We start from the raw sequence: 20,512 nt of genomic DNA on the forward strand, positions 1-20,512 counted from the left end.
GATGAATAATCAGAGTCTGTGGTTTAATGAGGTGATTACACATCACGAAAAAAATACATCAAGTTAACTTTCTGTAAAATCACATCTTTGAGGAACGTGTGATGAACGTGTGATGAATGTGTGATGAACATGTGATGAACATGTGATGAACATGTGATGACAGAATCATTTCATGTGTAAAATCTGGTTTCAGGTTGAAATGAGAGAAGGCTGCTCTGACATCTCACAGCCACATGGGGGCAGTAGATGATGATCAGTTTCTGTGATTCATCACATGTCAAACACATGATTGATAAAGATTGATAATCAAACATTATATTATATTATATTATATATACTCAGACAGGTATGAAACATGTACAGCTTATCATTAAAATGTAAAGAGGGAGGGATATAAAAATAGAATTGTTGTGTTTCTGTGAAGCTCCACATCTGTCGTCTTTAAATCTTCAACGTCTGGAGTTCAGCGTCTCTGCAACAACAACCAACACGTGATGATGAGATGTGAGCTCTGACATCATCGTTCAGCTGTGACATCATCATCACTCACCTCTGCTGTAGTTTTCATAGATGGGACAGAAAAGTTTCTCCTGCTCACTGCGAAGCTTCCTGGCTCTCAAAACGTCTCGTACACACTGATGCAGGTAAGAGTACTGACACTGACACACACACACACACACACACACACACACACACACACACACACACATACATCAACTCACAGAGAAAGTGTGTGAGTTTATTTGTATATGTGTCTGAGTGTATCTATGTGTGTGTTTGTGTGTATGTGTATGTATGGGTTTATGTGTGTATGTATTTGTGTTTGTGAGTTAATGTGTATATGTATGAGTGTGAGTGTGTGTGTATGTGTGTGTGGTACCTCAGTCTGCACCATGTGTGATCGATGGAGTCTCAGGTCAAACACAGAGCCGTAGATGTCCAGTGTGTCCTTGGTGTCCAACTGCTGCAGCACTCGATCCAGAACAATGAAGGTGCCTGTACGACCCACACCAGCACTGACACACACACACACACACACACACACACACACACACACACACACACACTCAGTCAGTCAGTCAGTCAGTCACATTCACTCAGGTAGATGCAGTGTGTAATTGTGTACCTGCAGTGTGTAGTTGTGTACCTGCAGTGTATAGTTACGGTGGTTGTGTACCTGCAGTGTGTAGTTGTGTACCTGCAGTGTGTAGTTGTGTACCTGCAGTGTGTAGTTGTGTACCTGCAGTGTGTAGTTACGGTGGTAGTGTACCTTTAGTGTGTAGTTGTGTACCTGCAGTGTGCAGTTGTGTACCTGCAGTGTGTAGTTGTGTACCTGCAGTGTGTAGTTGTGTACCTGCAGTGTGTAGTTGTGTACCTGCAGTGGACCACAGTAGGTCCTGATCCGGATCCAGTTCTGGTGACGTAATCTCTGACGGTTCTGACAAACTGCACCAGGGACTGTGTGGTTTCTGGAACTCCATGATCAGGCCACACTGTGAAGTGAAACTGACGGAGCAGACGAGTGACGCTCAGCTGATCCTCCTGATGAACACATGAACACATGAACAAGTGAACAGGTGAATGGATGAACAGTTGAACAGGTGAATGGATGAACAGATGAACAGTTGAACAGATGAACAGGTGAATAGGTGAATGGATGAACAGACACAGAGTTAATGAAAAGATCAGGTGTGTCGTACGCTGCAGATGTTGAACTCTCTGATGGTCCACTCAGGCAGAACCGACTCTGACAACATCTGCACGATCAGATCTCCATAGTACAGAGGATCCTGGTCAAAAGGCCAGTAGTGATCACACTTCACCTGGAGGGGGCGAAGAAGAGCAGCATAGCAACAGAAGAGAAACATGTAGTTGTATTATTCTTTATCTTAAACATGAAGCGAACATAGCTTAAACTTCCTTTATTGATCCCACAAGGGGAAATTCTTTTTACACTCATGTTTTTCATTTTTAATACATGCATTAACCCACAATCCCACACACACACACACACACACACACACACACAGGGTGATGGGCAGCCCCCAGGAAAAGCACCCTATGAGCAATTGGGGGGTACGGTGCCTTGCTCAAGGGCACCTCAGCAGTGCCCAGGAGGTGAACTGGCACCTCTCCAGCTACCAGTCCACCTTCTATGCTTATGGTCCATGCTGGACTTGAACCGGCCACCCTCCGGTTCCCAAGCCAAATCCTTATGGACTGAGCTACTGCTGCCCAAACCTTGGTCCTGATCACATGCTTCCTCTCTCTCTCTCTCTCTCTCTCTCTCTCTCTCTCTCTCTCTCTCTCTCTCTCTCTCTCTCTCTCTCTCTCTCTCTCTCTCTCTCTCTCTCTCTCTCTCTCTCTCTCTCTCTCTCTCTCTCTCTCTCTCTCTCTCTCTCTCTCTCTCTCTCTCTCTCTGTCTGTCTCTGTCTCTCTCTCTCTCTCTCTCTCTCATAATATTCCCCTTTCTACGTATCATTTAAATATATAATGATTCAACATTTTAAAGATTCATCACAGTTTGAGTTTAATAATCCTGAAGTTAAATTAAAATACGTTCAGGAGATAAAACATGTTCTTTCACATTGTGATGATGAGAAACTTTAATCCTTCTCCATCTTATCTGATCACTTTTTATTTCTATCGTCACTGTTTTAACACATCAGCACTCAGTGTATTTTCTTTATTCATGACATCACTGCTGTGGCCATCAAATAATCTGTGCCTCTTCACTTCCACCTCACTTTCTTCCCAACACTTGATGCTGATTCACCATAGAAACAGGTGAATTGAATATTCATAAGGTAATCTGAATCTGTTTGCTTGCGCACATACACTTTTAGTGTGAATCCTACTGTTTTATAAATGAGGCCTTAGATCATTTTTATTCCATCGTGCAGAAGTGAAAACCACAGACTGACCAGCGACTGGTGCCGCTGAGTTTCAGATGGGCTGAAAACGATGTGTTAGGATTTGTCTCTGTCCACATGTGTCTTCTTCTACTCACCCGTCCTTTCTCCACACACTGAGTGACCATCACCACGTTGTGGACGTTCTGCTCCCAAACCATCTTCCAGAAATCATCTTTGGTCCCGGGCAGAGGTCCCTGAGTGGCAACATACTCTCGACGGAAGTTGTTACCCTGAAAAAACAAAACTTCTTAATGATGATGTCCCCTCAACCCCCACTGCGCCTCACCCTCCACAGCTCTCCCCCAGGATCATTTATAACGTGATGTCATGTGATCATGTGATCTCACCGGGATGTAGCTGGCATTGATGTAGTCAGAGCAGGGATCATCATCTACATACGACAGTTTGACCCTCGTTGAATCGTCTGAAGACAGACACAACAACATTTAATGCATTGACATGATCCCCCTCCTCCCTGCTCCTCCATTGGGTGGGGCTGGACACTCACAGGGCAAGATGTTGTTATATCGGTTTTTCCCGCGGTTCTCCGGCAGCAGAGCCGAGTCCATAAGCTGATTACGACCGACGTCCTTCAGGTCCTGACGGGACGGAAACAACACAATGGGTTCACTGGGGACAGCCCCCCAGGAAATGGGTTATCATGGTGAAGACTCACCTCGTACTCCTCTGACAGAAGGTAGTTGGAGTCAGCCAGAAGTTTGTGGTAATGAGACTCAAAGTTTGTGATCTTGATGGGACTGAAAGAGACAAACTTAATGATCAACACAAGAAAAATGTGATCCAAAAAAAAAGGAGAAGTGATGAAGACATGATGAAGAGTTCTGACCTTGAACTGCGACGGTGGCTGAGATAAGGGGAGTGAACAGGATGATGAATATTACTAATCAAAAGTCAAAGAGATGACAGAAGCTGATCAACTGTTTCAGATCAATAATCATGCTTACCCTCTGACCCCCAGATTAACTCCTGTCGTCACTCTCTCTCTCCTCACACTCACTCTGACGACCGCTCTCTCTTCAACTCTGAAACACACATCAGCTCGTTACTGCAGCTCATTACATCACCTTGTTACTGCAGCTCGTTACTGCAGCTCGTTACATCAGCTCATTACTGCAGCTCGTTACTGCAGCTCGTTACTGCAGCTCGTTACATCAGCTTGTTACTGCAGCTTGTTACATCAGCTCATTACTGCAGCTCGTTACTGCAGCTCGTTACTGCAGCTCATTACATCAGCTCGTTACATCAGCTCGTTACTGCAGCTCGTTACATCAGCTCGTTACTGCAGCTCGTTACATCAGCTCGTTACTGCAGCTTGTTACTGCAGCTCATTACATCAGCTCGTTACATCAGCTCGTTACTGCAGCTCGTTACTGCAGCTCGTTACTGCAGCTCGTTACATCAGCTTGTTACTGCAGCTCGTTACTGCAGCTCGTTACTGCAGCTCGTTACTGCAGCTCATTACATCAGCTTGTTACTGCAGCTCGTTACATCAGCTCATTACTGCAGCTTGTTACATCAGCTTGTTACTGCAGCTCGTTACTGCAGCTCGTTACTGCAGCTCATTACATCAGCTTGTTACTGCAGCTCGTTACTGCAGCTCGTTACATCAGCTTGTTACTGCAGCTCGTTACTGCAGCTCGTTACTGCAGCTCATTACATCAGCTTGTTACTGCAGCTCGTTACTGCAGCTCGTTACTGCAGCTCGTTACATCAGCTTGTTACTGCAGCTCGTTACATCAGCTCATTACTGCAGCTCATTACATCAGCTCGTTACTGCAGCTCGTTACATCAGCTCATTACTGCAGCTTGTTACTGCAGCTCGTTACATCAGCTCGTTACTGCAGCACGTTACATCAGCTTGTTACTGCAGCTCGTTACTGTAGCTCGTTACTGCAGCTCATTACATCAGCTTGTTACTGCAGCTCGTTACTGCAGCTCGTTACATCAGCTCGTTACTGTAGCTCGTTACTGCAGCTCATTACTGCAGCTTGTTACTGCAGCTCGTTACATCAGCTCGTTACTGCAGCTCGTTACATCAGCTCGTTACTGCAGCACGTTACATCAGCTCGTTACATCAGCTCGTTACTGTAGCTCGTTACTGCAGCTCATTACATCAGCTTGTTACTGCAGCTCGTTACTGCAGCTCGTTACATCAGCTCGTTACTGCAGCTCGTTACTGTAGCTCGTTACTGCAGCTCATTACTGCAGCTTGTTACTGCAGCTCGTTACATCAGCTCGTTACTGCAGCTCGTTACATCAGCTCGTTACTGCAGCTCGTTACATCAGCTCGTTACTGCAGCTTTTTACATTAGCTTGTTACATCAAGCTCGTTACTGCAGCTCGTTACATCAGCTCATTACTGCAGCTTGTTACTGCAGCTCGTTACTGCAGCACGTTACATCAGCTCGTTACTGCAGCTCGTTACTGCAGCTCATTACATCAGCTTGTTACTGCAGCTCGTTACTGCAGCTCGTTACATCAGCTCATTACTGCAGCTTGTTACTACATCAGTTACAGTGTTTGTCAGTATATGTGTGTGTTTGTGTGTGTGTAGACTCACACTTTGCGAGACTTGTATCTGCAGGCGAGCAGAGAAGTGATTCCAACCATCAGGACGATGAAGAACAGTCCGATGCTGACGCCCTCGATGACGCCGCTCAGGGGCTCTGCACAACAACAATGTCTTTCATTCACCCATCACATATTTTCTCTTATTCACCAGGTTTTGTGCTCACCAGCCTCTGTGACCACGGGCAGCGACAGGTAGGTGTCAGCGTACAGAGGAGACGTGATGCTGGAGTCGCTCTTCTCATCGTCAAACAGCTGAGTGAAAGCTCGAACACTGAGTCTAAAGGACACACACATGTTTCTTTCTTTACATGATCTGTCAAATCTGTCCACAACCCCAGGGAGAGACCTCTGTCATGTCTGTCTCCTTCTGTCTGTCTGAATCAAAGGATTGGCTGATCTCACATTTATCTCACATTGTTAAAGAAAGAGATGAAAAACACTCCTGAATCCTGAGTCCTCTCTCTACCCTCGTCCTATCCTTCCACCAAGTAAACAAATGTCTGACTCACTATTTGTTCTTGTTTTACTTCTTCAGTACCTGTAGGAGGTCTGAGGTTTCAGTGGTCCATCACAGAAGTGGATCAGGTCTCTCTCTGGGTCACAGGCCCCCCCCAGCGAGTCCATCCCCATCCCCAAACTGATCTGGAGGCTGTGGTGTCCATCGGGGCCCTGGGTGCAGTGACTGGGGAAGTAACTGGTCTGATAGGACTTGATGGAGCTGTTGGACCTGTAGTCCAGGTAGGAAGGCAGAGGATGCTGCTGCTGCGGCTTCACGTTATCAAAACCTGACACACATTGACACAACAAGCAGATCATCAGCAGGTTTATGTGATGTCTGTCGCTTGTTTTCATCTTTTACAAACATTACAGAACAACAGAGTTTTGATGTTGTGAGCTGATTGGGTCGTATCCAAGGAGGTGGAGCCAAGAAGAGAAAAAACGTAACCGTCAAATCATGAATAAAGGCTGCACTGCCTGAGATCGAATCAACCAATGAACTGTGAGCTAGGCTCGGCAGGTGTAAGGGTCAGTACCTTCGGACTCCGTCACCACCACAGTGAAGAACCTTATGGCTCCGTTGACGTCACTGAACCAGCTGCAGTTAAATGTGAAGCTGATGGATGACCTGGTGACCACGGCAGACTTATCGCTGACCCGGACACTGAGCGGGGGGGCTGGTGGACCTGCAGAGTCATGTTTGTGAAAACATTATCAGTTGTTCTGATGCTGTTTACACATAGCCCTGCTCCTTCCACTTACTGTCGATCATTGTGACCACGCTGTCCTCAGCCTCTTCGCTGGTCGTGGCATCTGAGATCACCTTCACGGAGACGGTGTAGCGTTTGTGGGGCTCCAGCTGAGTGATGACATAGGTGGTTGAGTTTCGTCCAGTGCGTCTGGAGTAGACCAGTGTCTGGGAGTCATGACGGAGACACTCAACAGTGTATGAGTCATAGTCGGCTACCGGAGGCCCCCACGAGCAGGAGATGGAGGTGGAGCTCTGAGGGTGACAGTGGAGGCTGTGGACTCGCTCTGGTTCTACAACAGGAGACAAGGACAAAGTGTCTGAACGTAACATCAGTCACTAATGAGAAGAAAACTCTGTTCATCATGTAAACATCGGATTCTTTTATGCAACTTAAAATCCTTTTAAATAATATTGATGAGGTTCATGTTTATTGATGGGTTATGATTCATACAGGGTTGGAGTGAGGGCTCTGTATCGTTCAAAAATATCCAATACTGGAACAGATCGGTATTATGGAATTTTCATAGACACTGTCTCGTGTCCTCTCTGGGGCAGAGTGCAACAGGCTGTTGTGTTTAGGAAGTGCGAGAGCTTGGCGAAGGTCAAAGCCTTCACTCCCTAGACATCACAGATATGAGACTGCGTAATCAGGCAACACTGTCTCCAGAACCAGAAACTACATTTGATTGTTTAGGAACGAGCAGACCCACAGATTAAATGATCTGTTGGGATTTAAAGTGTGACTGCAGGAAAGCAGACTTCAGAATATGAGAGAGCATCATGCTCAGATGTTGTGTGGATGAATTCTGATTTTCTCCTTGGTCAAGCATCAATAAATATTTCAGCATAAGACGTCAAAGGACTCCTGAACGCTTTCTTCATTGATGAGGTGACCATTGATCAGCAGATTTTCCACAACAATCGGTACAGATGCCTGGATTTCGATACCGATACTTTTTTCAGTACCAACTTAAACAAAAAATACATTAAACATTATGGTTCAAACATAATGGTTTTATTTTCAGCTCTTTGTTATTTTAATTACTTAAAATATAAACCTATTGACCACAATGTGGTTAAACTTCAGTTAACTGGTTTCAGCACATTAGCATTTTTCCACTCAAAACAGTTTTACAATCATGTAATGAAAATAAATTTACACCATTTGAAGTTGTCTGTTAACATAATATCAATAAATAAAACAAGCGGCAATGAGCGGGTTTCAGCTCTCTTGCACTCAAAGGAAGCTCAGCTTCTAAAATGCATGGTTGAATTCACTTATTGTAGGTCTATATGTATTATTGTATAAAGGCGTCAGCTGATATGTAATAATAATGTAAGAATGTTTTTGGTTAATGGCGGCCATGTTTGACCAATCCTGCTCGTTTATAAAAGAAAAGTGTACCTCAGTCTCACAATGCTTTCTACCAAGTTTGTGTTGATGGGATGAAAAAGTAGACATTACTGTTTCTCATTTGATGCAAATTAGCAAAAATCCAAAACGACGGATGGTCTTAATTAAAGCGCCACTATGAGGCCGATTTGGCTCTAATTTGTTGGGCATTACTTGTGCATCATTTGCAGTGGATGTACCTATTGTTATGTTTCCAGCCCAAAATATGTCAAAGAACACAAGCCGGCCTCTGGCTGATGGTGTCCCCGGCGGTAGAAGAGGCAAACACAGGATTGTCACCATGGTTACAAGTCCGAACACCAGGTCACTGGATTGACTGAAGTCAGGGTAGATGTTAGACATCTGTAAAACCTGTTTTTCTTTAGGCTCCTTATGTCCATCTGTATTATCAATGAATCAACATTTCATTTGTTGTTCTTAATCATTTATTCACTACATCTTTTTATTTTGTCTTGAATATCTTCTGATTCCTCTCATCTTTCTTATCATTCCCCATACATTACTTATAGGAGAATAAAATTCCATCCACCCTTTCCTCCTTGCTGTCCTCACAACTTTTCCTTTCCTTGCTTCTATGTTTTGATTTAGGTCTATTTCCTTACTTCTTTAGCTGTACTGAATATCCACCAAGCCTCTCTGTCTACCTGTACCTAAACAATAGATCACAACCAATTGTTGAATCTTCTCATTCTTCGCAATCACATATTCCTAGCACCTCTCTTGAAACCAGTGTCAAATCTAGTGCTGAGCCGTTACCTGTGTGTACGCCTATTCTTGTTCCTCTACTAACATTAATTAAGACACACCAAGGTGCATCTTGAAAAGATGGTGAACTGTCCTTCATTTGTCCATATTTCTCCCTCTTTCCCTTCACTACTCTAAATGGCATAATCTCCTTGATAAATAAAAGTAGTTTTATGTTGCATTGTAAAGCAAGAAGTATAATATTGCCAACCTAGTGTCCGTTTCTGTAGTATTTGTAACTATTAACATGACCCTTCCAGCTGTTTGTCATGTTGCCTTCATCTGTGACGTTTTCCATCGGGGTCAAGGAATAGTGGTTAGGAAAGGAGATGATTTAGTGGTTAGGAAAGGAGATGATTGAATGGTGAGGAAAGGAAATTCCTACACTTATGAAAAAGATTCTACACTGTGTGAAGCATGACTCTTCATTTTGAAATGATCTGACATGAGCTGCTGCCACCTACTGGTTCGGATGCTGTATTGGATGGGTGTGCTGTGGGTGGGCATAGCCCCAGGCTCCGTGGCTCCGCTGACCGTGCGGAGGATGAAGGTGTAAAGTCGTCCAGGGAACATGTTTCTCAGGATGCGGCTGCCAGACGTCCGGCTGTGGTACGGGTTGATGACGGACAGCTGGTCCCCAGGGGTCCACTGCAGGTCAAAGTCATCATAGTCGGAACCTGCGGGGCCACTCCACGTGATCTCCAGCGATGTGTTGGTGACCCCCCCAAACAGGAAGGAAGTTGGAGGTCTCGGAGCTTTTGGGGGGGCAGAGAGGAAGTGACATTGAAAAAATGTTTTTTTACCTTTCAGCAAACAATCTGAGGAAAAAGTATGAAAAAATCGAAATGATTGTTACAATAAAAAGAATAGCCATAATGATCCAGTGTGGTCTCACCAGTCCGGCCTATGGCAGACGCTCGGTTGCTCTGCTCTCCGCTCAGACTGAGGACCTCAGCTCGGTACAGTCGTCCTGGGACCAGATGTGAGAAGACGTACTCTGTGACCTCTGACCCAAGATGTTGCTCAGCTTGGCGTGAGTCGTTTGGGTCATAGAGACAGAGAAGGAACCCACTCAGATCACCGGCTCCACGTTTCCACTTCACCCTCAAAACATCAGACTGGTTTCCACTGCGAGTCGTCAGAGAGAGAACAGCTGCTGGAACTGAGGGAAAAACATAGTTCTAACTCCAGAGACAGAATCCATCAATCATTACCTGTCACCTGTCCACCCTCTCACCTGTCCACCCTCTCACCTGTCCACCCTCTCACCTGTCCACCCTCTCACCTGTCCTCCCTCTCACCTTTCTCATGTCCACCCTCTCACCTGTCCACCCTCTCACCTGTCCTCCCTCTCACCTTTCTCATGTCCACCCTCTCACCTGTCCACCCTCTCACCTGTCCTCCCTCTCACCTTTCTCATGTCCACCCTCTCACCTGTCCACCCTCTCACCTGTCCTGCCTCTCACCTGTGCGGGCCCAGATGGAGGTCTGGTTGCTCTGGTCTCCGCTGTGGGTCAGGACCACCACCCTGTAGGGTGCACCGGGTCTCAGACCATGAAAGGAACACTGCTGACTGCTAGACTGGATTTGTTGTCTCTCCTGTAACGACTCGTCACTTTGATATAGGAGGATCTCGTAAAACTGAAAGTCTCCCTCTGGTGGTGACCAGAGGAAGGACAGACTGGTGGTGGTGTTGGACTTGATGGACAGGTCTGTGACTGCTGCAGGGCCTGATGGGTAGAGGAACAAACATCTGTGACATTGTCTTCATGTGTTCACTGTGTGTTAACGTCAGACTAATAAAGTTTTGATGGTCAGAGATCACGTCACATGTCAGAGGTCAAAGTTAATTAACTTTCTAAATATCATGAAACATGTCCTTCAGTCTTATTCCATCCAGTGTCTGAGCAGGAAACAGGAAGACTTACGTGTCCGAGCCTCTGCGCTGACCCCTGGACTGTGGACACCCCCGCTGATGGTCTGGACCAGGACTCTGTACTTCTTTCCCGGAGTGAGGCTGTTGAACCTGTAGCTGGTGCATCCAGCAGATGGAGAGGAGTTGGACACCAGAAGACCTCTGTCGTCCAGAACCTCAAGGATGTATCCGTCAGCCACACCCAGAGCTTCCTGCCAGCTCACCTGGAGGCTGCAGGTGGTGTGGAGGTTCTCCACCTGGAGCCCTGTGACTGCTGAGGGGACTGGACACAAGGATTAACTATTAACTGACCACAAGATATGTGTGTACAGGTGTATTTAGGTGTGTACAGGTGTGTACATGTAAGTACATGTGAGTACAGGTGTGTTCTGACCTGTGCGTCCTGATGCTGTGTTGTTGTTGACCAGCTCTCCGCACACTGATTGCACTGTCACGTCGTACCTCTGTCCAGGCTGCAGGGAGCCGAAGGTCACCTGGTTCTGGTGTTTGAGGACACATCGGATGTCCAGCTGTCTTCTGTCTCTGAACAGAAACACAGAGAACTTGTCCACGTCGCCGTCACCTGGTGTCCAGCTCACCTGCAGACTGCTGCTGTCTCCAGCGTTACTGACATGTATGTTCTTGACTTTACTGGGAACTGAAGGAACAGAAGGACAGTTTGTTTGTGTGTACGTTGATATCAGGTGTTAACAGCAGAGACCCCCCCCGTGTGACCTCTGACCTGTGCGTCCCTCTATAAACTGGGCTCTCTGGTTGGGCCCACTGAATGTTGACACCAGGATCTTGTAAAGACGCCCAGGCGTGAGCGACGACAGGACACACTCGCCCACGCTGCTGCCGAGAGTGATGGGAGGAAACACCTTCATGTCGTTAAACAGCAGCTGCACCTCGTAGTGATCCACATCACCCAGAGCGGCCGACCACCTCACCCTCAGCTCCTCGCTCCCCCGTCCAGCCAGCACCAGAGAACGCACCGCTGCTGGAACTAAAGCACAGTCTGAGCTACTGTTTCACAGTGAGTGTGAGGTAGCTGATGTTCATAAAAATAATCTTTACATTCTAAAATAACTGTAAATAAATCACCAACATCATGTTAATACATCACATGCTAATGAGTAACAAATAAAGAGGATAAGGGATCTTGGTCTTGATTCAGCAGCTAGTGACGAAGACTAGTTTACACCTTCTCCTGCTCTTGTTGTTTTAGGAGGATTAACCCTGAACCACGGGATTCTCAGCTATAATTAATCAATGTTGAGTCGTCTGATGCTACATTATTGATATAGAAGCTGCTAGGCTAGTTAGCTTCTGTTATAAATTTCTGATGACAGACAACTACAGGATCCGTTATGTTGTCTACTGAACCTTATAAGGTAGGTCAGAGGTCACTCACACGTCCGGCCATGGGTGGAGGCGCTGGTTTCGTATTTTCCACTGCAGGTGTTAACCAGCACGGTGTAGAGTCGGCCGGGCACCAGCTGGTTAAACACACACTCGTTCTGTGTCTTCAGAACCGTCTGGTTCTGCAGGAACACATTGTTGTGTTTGATGAACACCTGGTAAAGGTCGAAGTCTCCGGCCGCATGACGCCAGTAAACCCTCAGGTAGTCATCCCGGGCAGCGTGGGTCGCCGTTGGGTTCTGGACCTTTGACGGCTCTGACAGAGAAGAGTAGACAACAGATCAGTACTGTGAAGTAGTCCAGTTTAGGTACCATATTATTATTGTTAGTGTTACCATGACTATCTACGATAAAGAACATTTTCAGATTAAGAGCCAAGTAAACATCAGGAACTGAGTCCAGGTGTGAAGATTAGAAACAGAAGTAAAATAAAAACTGTTATATATCATATTTCACTTCAGCTACGACGTCCAACTAAAAGCTCCACTACAGTTAGTTAATTAGACCTTGAGGTCGGATGACCCTTGGTGGCCCCTCCATAACCACAAACACTGGAAATTAAGTTCTTACGTGTCCTCTCCTGGATGAAGGTGTGGTTAAGGTAGCTGCCACTGCGGGAGCTGATGGAGATGTTGTAGAGTCGTCCGGACACCAGCGAGTTAAAAACACACTCTGGACTGGACTTAGACACAGCCAGCATGTGAACAGGCTTCTCCCGGTCCCTCAGAGTCACCAGGTAACTGTCCACCTCACCTGCCGCCGGACGCCATGACACACTTAGGAAATCTGTACGACCATTATTACTGACAGTCACCTCGCCCACGGCAGCTGGGACTGGAGGGAAATGAAAAGACCCAAAATGAGCACTGTAGGCGTATTACTTGATCACTATAACATCATCATTTAAACAGCATTGGTATAGGATTGATTCTGTCCCAGGATTTTGGAGCCACATAAACAGTTGATGACTTTATCCGGTTTCCACTTTCCAGACCATTAAGACATATCTCACAAATTAAGTTGGTGTTGATATTGTATGTAATATTACAGAGAGAAAAAAAGAAACAATAACAACATTAAGGTAAAAGTAAAATAAACAGAGGAACTTTATTTAATCAGCATAAAGAAAAAGGCTTTAGGGCATTTTTCTGTTTATAATTGTTCTATATAACTCACTTGTGTGTGTATGTGTGTGTTCAGTAACATGTTTGTTGTGTAACGTTTACCCACCCTCACAGAAACTTAAGCTTTGACCTGTTAAGTGACATCATGATTCAAACTTCAGCTTCATCACATATTTCAAAAATCAAGTTAACTAGAATCATCCTCCTGTGGTCATTTGTCTCCACCAATCAGAGCAGTTTCAGTCATATGAGGTCAGTCTGACCTCTGACCTCTTGATCTTTGAGTCTGTGAAGAAAATCCTTCAAGATGTTCCTGAGACGTTGTGTCGAGTTAAAAGTGCAACTAACTTTTGATTCAATAATTAATCAATAAATCATTGATTTCTCTCTTAAATGACAGAAAACGTCCAAATATAGATTCTTGAGCTGATCAACTGTTTTCAGTTTGGGGTGTGGTCTTACCAGTGCGTCCCTCTGCCACTGTCTGTCTGGAGGCGTGTCCAGCTCTGACCGTGGTCAACACCACACGGTACAGAGCTCCGGCTCTCAGAGCGTGGAAGGTGACGGCGGTGGCGTTGGCGTCCACGCTCTCATTCTTAATGACGCTGCTGTCGTGGACGAGCAGGAGACGATACGAGTCCAGATCTCCGTACGCTCGTTCCCACAGAGCCTGAAGGCTGTCGATGGTTCCAAGGTTAGAGAGCCGCAGCATGCCGACCTGAGCCGGAGCTGAGAGACACAGACACACACATCACACACATACATCAGACATACATACATCACACACACATACATCATACACACATACATCATACACACATCACACACATACATCATACACACATCACACACATACATCATACACACATACATCATACATACATCACACACACATACATCATACACATACATCAGACATACATACATCATACACACATCACACACACACACATGCATCATACATACATACATCACACACACATCACACACATACATCATACATACATCACACACACATACATCATACATACATCACACACACATACATCATACTCACATACATACATCATACACACATCACACACATACATCATACATACATACATACATATATCATACACACATACATACATCATACACACATCACACACATACATCATACATACATACATATATCATACACACATACATACATCATACACACATACATACATCATACACACATCACACACATACATCATACATACATACATATATCATACACACATACATACATCATACACACATACATACATCATACACACATCACACACATACATCATACACACATCACACACATACATCATACATACATATATCATACACATACATACATCACACACACATACATCAGACAAGAACCACACAACTTTTTCACTTTCTTTCCTCCTGTTGAAGAAGAAGAAGTTGTACCCGTCCAAGCCGTCACAGAGGCAGAGCTGCTCAGGTTTCCGCTGTTGGTCGTCACGGTGACAGTGTAGCGGCGTCCAGACATCAGGAGCATGAAGGTGCACTCTGTGGAATCCCAGGGGAGGAGCCTCTGAGCCACCTCGGAGGCAGAGTCTGCTTCCCTGACAACCACAGTGAAGCCGTCCCACTGACCGATGGGTGGAGTCCACAGGACGCTCAGAGACGTTTGATCAACATGACGGACGAGCAGCTGCTGCACAGGACAAGGAGCTGGAGGGAATCAATCAATCAATCAATCAATCGATCAATCAATCAGTCAATCAGTCAATCAGTCAATCAGTAAATCAATCAGTAAATCAATCAATTAATCAATCAATCAATCAATCAATCAATCAATCAATCAAAAACATGATCATCAAAAAGGAATTTTATTTCAAATTTAAACTTTAAAGACACAGGATGATAACCATTGTCAATATGAACTCACCCAGCTGTCCATAACAGAATGCCGTGTTACCCATAATGCCACTGTGAACCCTGACCTCTGCCCTGTAGAGGCGTCCTGGCACCAGGCCGAGGACGGAGAAGACAAACTGAACGCTCAGTTTATTCACAGTCGTGTTCACCAGAATCAATGAGTCATTCCACAGCAGCACACTGTAACTCTCCCAGTCACCTGAGGGGGGCACCCAGCTGAGCCTCAGTGACCTGCCGTCATCGAAAGGAGACATGGAGAGAGACGACACTGGGCGAGGGACTGACGCACAGTGAGGGGGGGGACAGTCGTTAGAGAGCTCAGCGTTTCTATAATGATGATATCATTATGATGTTATCAAGTCATCATGATGCACCTGACTCACTCACCTGTTCTCCCTCTGGTCATGGCCTCCGTACTCCAACCTCCAGCTATGCTCTTGATTGACAGCTGGTAGCTCCGTCCGGGCATCAGACCGTGAAACACCACCCGGGTAATGTTGGGCGGGAGGCGGCAGTGCTGCGACGCTGATCCATGAGCTGATAGGGTGAGCTGGTAGACATCCACGCCCCCTGCAGGGGAGAGCCAGGAGGCGAGCAGAGCGACGGAACTGTTGTTGTTGTCGAGGGTCAGAAGAGTCACAGCTGCAGGAACTGGAACGACAGAAGAAACAACCTCACGTTTCTTTAACCAATGTTAAAGAGTGAGTCTGTGTTGAACAGCAGAGGCTCGAGAACGAAGCCTAGAGGAACTCCAATACATGATTTATGTCAGTGTCGCTCCATGATGATGTCACAATGATGTCACTCTGAGTGGACAGCTTGTAAAATTAACGTGCGTCACTGAAAAGAGTCGAAATACTCTAGGTGCAGTCAATCATGTGAGGATTCACACCAGTTCTGGATTGTAACAGAACTAAACAGCTGTTTTTTTGTTTACATGGGTGCGAAGGTCTTGAGCTTTAAAAACATCCCATAATATGTACCTGTGACAGCCTGTATGGAGGTGGAGCTCTGTAGGCCGACAGCCTCTGTTACCACGGTGACAGTGTAGTGGGTCCCTGGTTGCAGACCGTCCAGCTCAGCAGACGTCACCGTGTTTTTTAGAGTGACATTCTTCAACAGAACCCCGTTTTGATCCGTCAGCAGAACCAGGTACTGCACGGTTCTTCCCGGACCTGCCTGCCAGGCCACCCCGAGGCTGTGTAACGATGCTGACGCCACCTGGAGGCCACGGACAGAGGAGGGAGCTGCACAGGAAAGAGGAAGTAATCAGTTCTTTGACCTCAGTAACAGTACATGTACTTAAGTATAATATATATATATATATATATATATACTCAGTATTCATCTGTGTATATTATATATACATTGTGTGTGCAGCATTTTAAGAAAAGGAAATAATAAACACTAACAAATGTAATACATTAAAAAATGCATAAAAACAGAATAGACCAAGATAAAAAATGATTTATTAAACGTCTGAAGACTAAACGAGCTTCTCTCATAACTCGCTACCGTCTGTTCCACAACTTCAACATTTACAAAAGCTGCATATTTTTTTCAGCTGTTGAATTTTCTCCATGAATCGAATGACATAAAGTATATCAACAAAAAATCTTTAAAATTATAGACAACCTATATTTCAATGAAAAACCACCATTTCTCAGGCGCTGAAGACTTTCATGTAAGTTACCTGTAATTGCCGTGGTAACGACGGGTGCAGCGCTCTTGTTACCGGATGTTGCCACAATGCTGACCGTGTACAGAGAACCAGGAAGCAGCGAGTTGAACCCAGAGCGAGGGACTGCAGAGTCCATGATTCTGGTCCTGGTCCTGGATCCAGAGCTGCTGTCCTCCAGACTTACATCGTACCAGTCCACATGACCGGCTGAGCGAGACCACAACACCGTCAGATCCAAAGAACCAGAGTAGACCGGGTTTAGCTGGACCTCCAAACGAGCCGGACCAACCGGGTCTGAGACAAGAGAAACTTTCCATCATCAGCTGCTGTTGTCTTGTGTTGATCAGATGTAAAGTTTCATTTTGACTTTGAACCTGATCCAGATCCAGATCCAGATCCTCTTCAGATCAATTTTAAACGATTGTGTCATGAAGAAGAAATGACATGTAACATGTGTCACATGTATCATGACACTGTTCAACTAATCGGACTGTGATCCAGATCCAGAACCTGATTCTGATTGTTCTGGGTCTTATGTTGTCATGGAGACAGTGTGACTCTGGACAGGAAATCGAAAAAAAGGAGGGGCAGGACGTGGAGGACACCCCCCTGGTTTCCTCGAACAGGAGACTTCCTGTTTCCTGTTTTAACTCAGTGACGCCTCAAGGCTGGGAAGAGAATCAAACCTGCTGTTGTCATGGTAACCACAGTGCACAGACACATCACCTCGAGGATCGGAGGAGATGCTGGAAAACAAACGCTTCTTAGAAAACAGGAAGTGGCTGTGTCCACAACCAATTAGGAAACACACACGAACACTTTGGACAAACACACATTGTCCATGTCCCGACGTTACTTCTGCACATGCTCAGTTTCTGCCGTTGGTACAGACTTCTTCTTCTTTGTTTGAGTTATTGTCGAGTGGCAACTTCATGGTGCATCACTTCCATCTACTGCTGTTCTTCTCTTTCCTTTTTCATTACTTCACCATACTGGTTCAGACGGAGGAATCTTATCTCACCATCAGAGTGGATTTAGGAAGGAAGAGGAACCATGGTCACGTTTGGAAACAGAGGTTAATAAAAGACCAGTTAATAGAGAGTCTGTGATTTTTTTTAGATGTAGGAAAGTCATATGATATAGTTTGAAGGGATAAACGATTAAATTAACTATTTTACTTGAGCTTCATTTACTACTCATAAAGTTTCTAAAATGTGATTGAGTGATTGATTGATTGATTGATTGACAGATAGAGGAGTCAGTGGAGCATGTGATAAGTATGTTAGAGAAGGATAAAGGATGAAGAGGGAAACTACAAAGCATGGTGTTATCATTGGTATAGAGAGGATGCTCCATTATCTGAAGGAGACATAATAGGACAGAAGATTTAATATGACCCAGAAATCTCTGTTTCACACTCCAACACAGTAAGTGACCATCCACCATTAGACCAAAGGAGGAGAAGAAGAAAAATCTATGCAGGACAGGCTGAGAAGGGAAGAGGAGGCAGATCCAGTAGATGATGGTGGTGCACCTTGGTGTTGGTTGCCACCCGCCAATATACTTAACAAAGAAGAAGACAATGCCATCTTATAGTGATGAGGTCATTTGCAGTCAGAGTCTGTGCAGTAGTGATCGTGGGGTAAAGCTGGTGTATTGAGGTCCCGCCCATGCATGTGCACAACCAATCAGGGGTCAGCCTGTTTCTACATCATGAATACCTAATTAAAACCAAAGTTATCAGAAACACTTAAACAAACATCAACGATCGTGAACAACCTGAAATGACAAAAAACATCTTTGACAAACATTTATTTAATTCTATTTGATTTTTTAGTTTGGTAATGTCCCATCTGCTAACATGGAGGAAGAGTGATTTGAGCTATACTACAGCCAGGCAACAGGGGTTGGTCTAGATGACTTGGCTTCACTTTTGGGAGCCGTCATGTATCATCCATCTTTATTTACAGTCTGGTCAAATAATCAAAGATTTATAGTTTCTCCACCACATGAAAGACAAGACGAAAAAGAAGAACAAGGAGACAGGTGAGTTCTTACCTGTGCGTACTGACGTGTTGCTCTTCTCTCCGTCCGTCCTTGAAATCACTGTTAACTCGTACAAAGTTCCAGGTTTCAGACCTTCCACCCGACAGAGGAAGTCGTTTTCTCTGAAGGCATCACAGTCGCTGGACTCCTCCCTGTTAACCACGCTAAAGTTACAGGTCACACCCCTGGTGGTCAGCGCCAGCTCCACCCAGTGAGAACCAGAGCTTACCTCGCTCACGTTCACTGAGCAGCGAGAAACCATCTGAAACAGGAAGTGATGAATGCTCAGGTGAATGTGACATCATATTAACAGTTTATAAAGGTCATTGTTAATGAACATGAGCCAGGTACTTTTACTGTGAAAGACAGACACTCAGGTGAAGACTTACAGGTGGAGCTGAGCTGAGCTCTGGCGTCATTGGACGAACACTTGTTGTCGTTGTTGCAGCGGCTCTAGTGATGGTGGATGTGGTTTGGATAGTTTCTGTGGAGACAGGCATGGTTTGGATGGTCGTCATTAAGGTTTCCCTGGTGACGGATGTGGCGGTGGCTATGGGTGTGTTTGTTGGACTTGTGCGTGGGACCGTTGGGTCTGAGGTCATGTTACTCGCAGTTGTTGGAGATGTGGGCAGAGCCGACATGGGTGGGGAGATGGAGATCGCTGAGCTCTCTGTCTGTAGCATCAAGGTACCTCCAGGTGCAGTCTGGGAGGTGGTGGGCGTGGCTGGAGGATGCATCTCCATGGTTGATGGAGATGTTTGTTGTTTTGATGGAGCTTCAGTCGCGTCATCATAGCTGAAGGTAAAACCTGTGAAGGCTGAGGACGTGTACGGGTCAGTCCTGAGCTTGGGGACATTTCTTTCTGACGTGTCCGTGGTCGTCTCCGTGGCGACCTCAGTCAGACCATTAGCAGATGACAGTCCTGTGACTGAAGTTGAAACAGAATCTAAACCTGTAACCGACCTCCGGGTCCGAGGTTTCGTGACATTGACCACATCTGTCGAAGCTCTGCTGGTTACTGAGTCTGTGGCATGTTGGGCGGTAACATGTGAGTCTGTGACTTGTGAGGCCGTGAAATGTGAGTCCATGACATGTGAGTCCGTGGCATGTGGGGCGGTAACATGTGACTCTGTGGCATGTGAGGCTGTGAAATGTGAGTCAGTGGCATGTGACTCTGTGGCATATGAGGCCGTGGCATGTGAGTCTGTGGCATGTGAGGTAATGAAATGTGTGTCCATGACATGTGAGTCTGTGGCATGTGACTCTGTGACATGTGAGGCCGTGGCATGTGGGGCGGTAACATGTGAGTCTTTGACATGTGAGTCCGTGGCATGTGGGGCGGTAACATGTGACTCTGTGGCATGTGAAGCTGTGGCATGTGGGGCGGTAACATGTGAGTCTGTGGCATGTGAGGCCATGAAATGTGAGTCTGTGGCATGTGGGGCGGTAACATGTGACTCTGTGGCATGTGGGGTGGTAACATG

General features: G+C 45.7%; 1 protein-coding gene and 1 long non-coding RNA gene across 2 annotated transcripts; one reads left to right on the forward strand and one right to left on the reverse strand.

Annotated features, from left to right (window-relative positions):
* Window positions 1-4: 4 nt before the first annotated feature.
* Window positions 5-20,186, reverse strand: LOC109643286 (protein tyrosine phosphatase receptor type B). The gene is made up of 32 exons (XM_069528834.1): window positions 19,418-20,186; window positions 19,041-19,290; window positions 16,995-17,276; window positions 16,285-16,548; window positions 15,689-15,952; window positions 15,312-15,581; window positions 14,828-15,094; window positions 13,838-14,104; window positions 12,822-13,085; window positions 12,244-12,507; window positions 11,572-11,835; window positions 11,224-11,487; window positions 10,843-11,112; window positions 10,381-10,644; window positions 9,810-10,076; window positions 9,379-9,669; window positions 6,768-7,046; window positions 6,542-6,691; window positions 6,046-6,292; window positions 5,672-5,784; window positions 5,497-5,602; window positions 3,881-3,958; window positions 3,763-3,780; window positions 3,592-3,673; window positions 3,424-3,514; window positions 3,263-3,339; window positions 3,011-3,145; window positions 1,701-1,823; window positions 1,376-1,542; window positions 881-1,016; window positions 551-659; window positions 5-472 (listed from the first exon to the last, which is right to left on the reverse strand). Exons 1-32 carry the CDS (start codon window positions 20,114-20,116, stop codon window positions 450-452), a joined length of 6,645 nt encoding a protein of 2,214 aa, XP_069384935.1. The 5' UTR covers window positions 20,117-20,186; the 3' UTR covers window positions 5-449.
* LOC138410865 (uncharacterized) lies at window positions 6,107-7,615 on the forward strand. Its single transcript, XR_011243497.1, has 2 exons — window positions 6,107-6,245; window positions 6,378-7,615. It is a non-coding gene; the product is annotated as an uncharacterized lncRNA (long non-coding RNA).
* Window positions 20,187-20,512: the final 326 nt, after the last annotated feature.

Source organism: Paralichthys olivaceus, chromosome 7, assembly GCF_024713975.1.
Source record: "Paralichthys olivaceus isolate ysfri-2021 chromosome 7, ASM2471397v2, whole genome shotgun sequence".
NCBI lineage: Eukaryota > Metazoa > Chordata > Actinopteri > Pleuronectiformes > Paralichthyidae > Paralichthys > Paralichthys olivaceus.

Bases quoted from the DNA above. Each gene is read 5' to 3' on its own strand.
- LOC109643286 (XM_069528834.1), bottom strand. From the start codon at position 20,116: ATGGACTCACATTTCACGGCCTCACAAGTCACAGACTCACATGTTACC. The intron at 11,488-11,571 runs GTCAGAGGTCAC...CTGTTCCTTCAG, and splicing joins GTTTATAGAGGGACGCACAG to TTCCCAGTAAAGTCAAGAAC. The intron at 3,515-3,591 runs GTGAGTCTTCAC...CCGTCCCGTCAG, and splicing joins TTCTGTCAGAGGAGTACGAG to GACCTGAAGGACGTCGGTCG.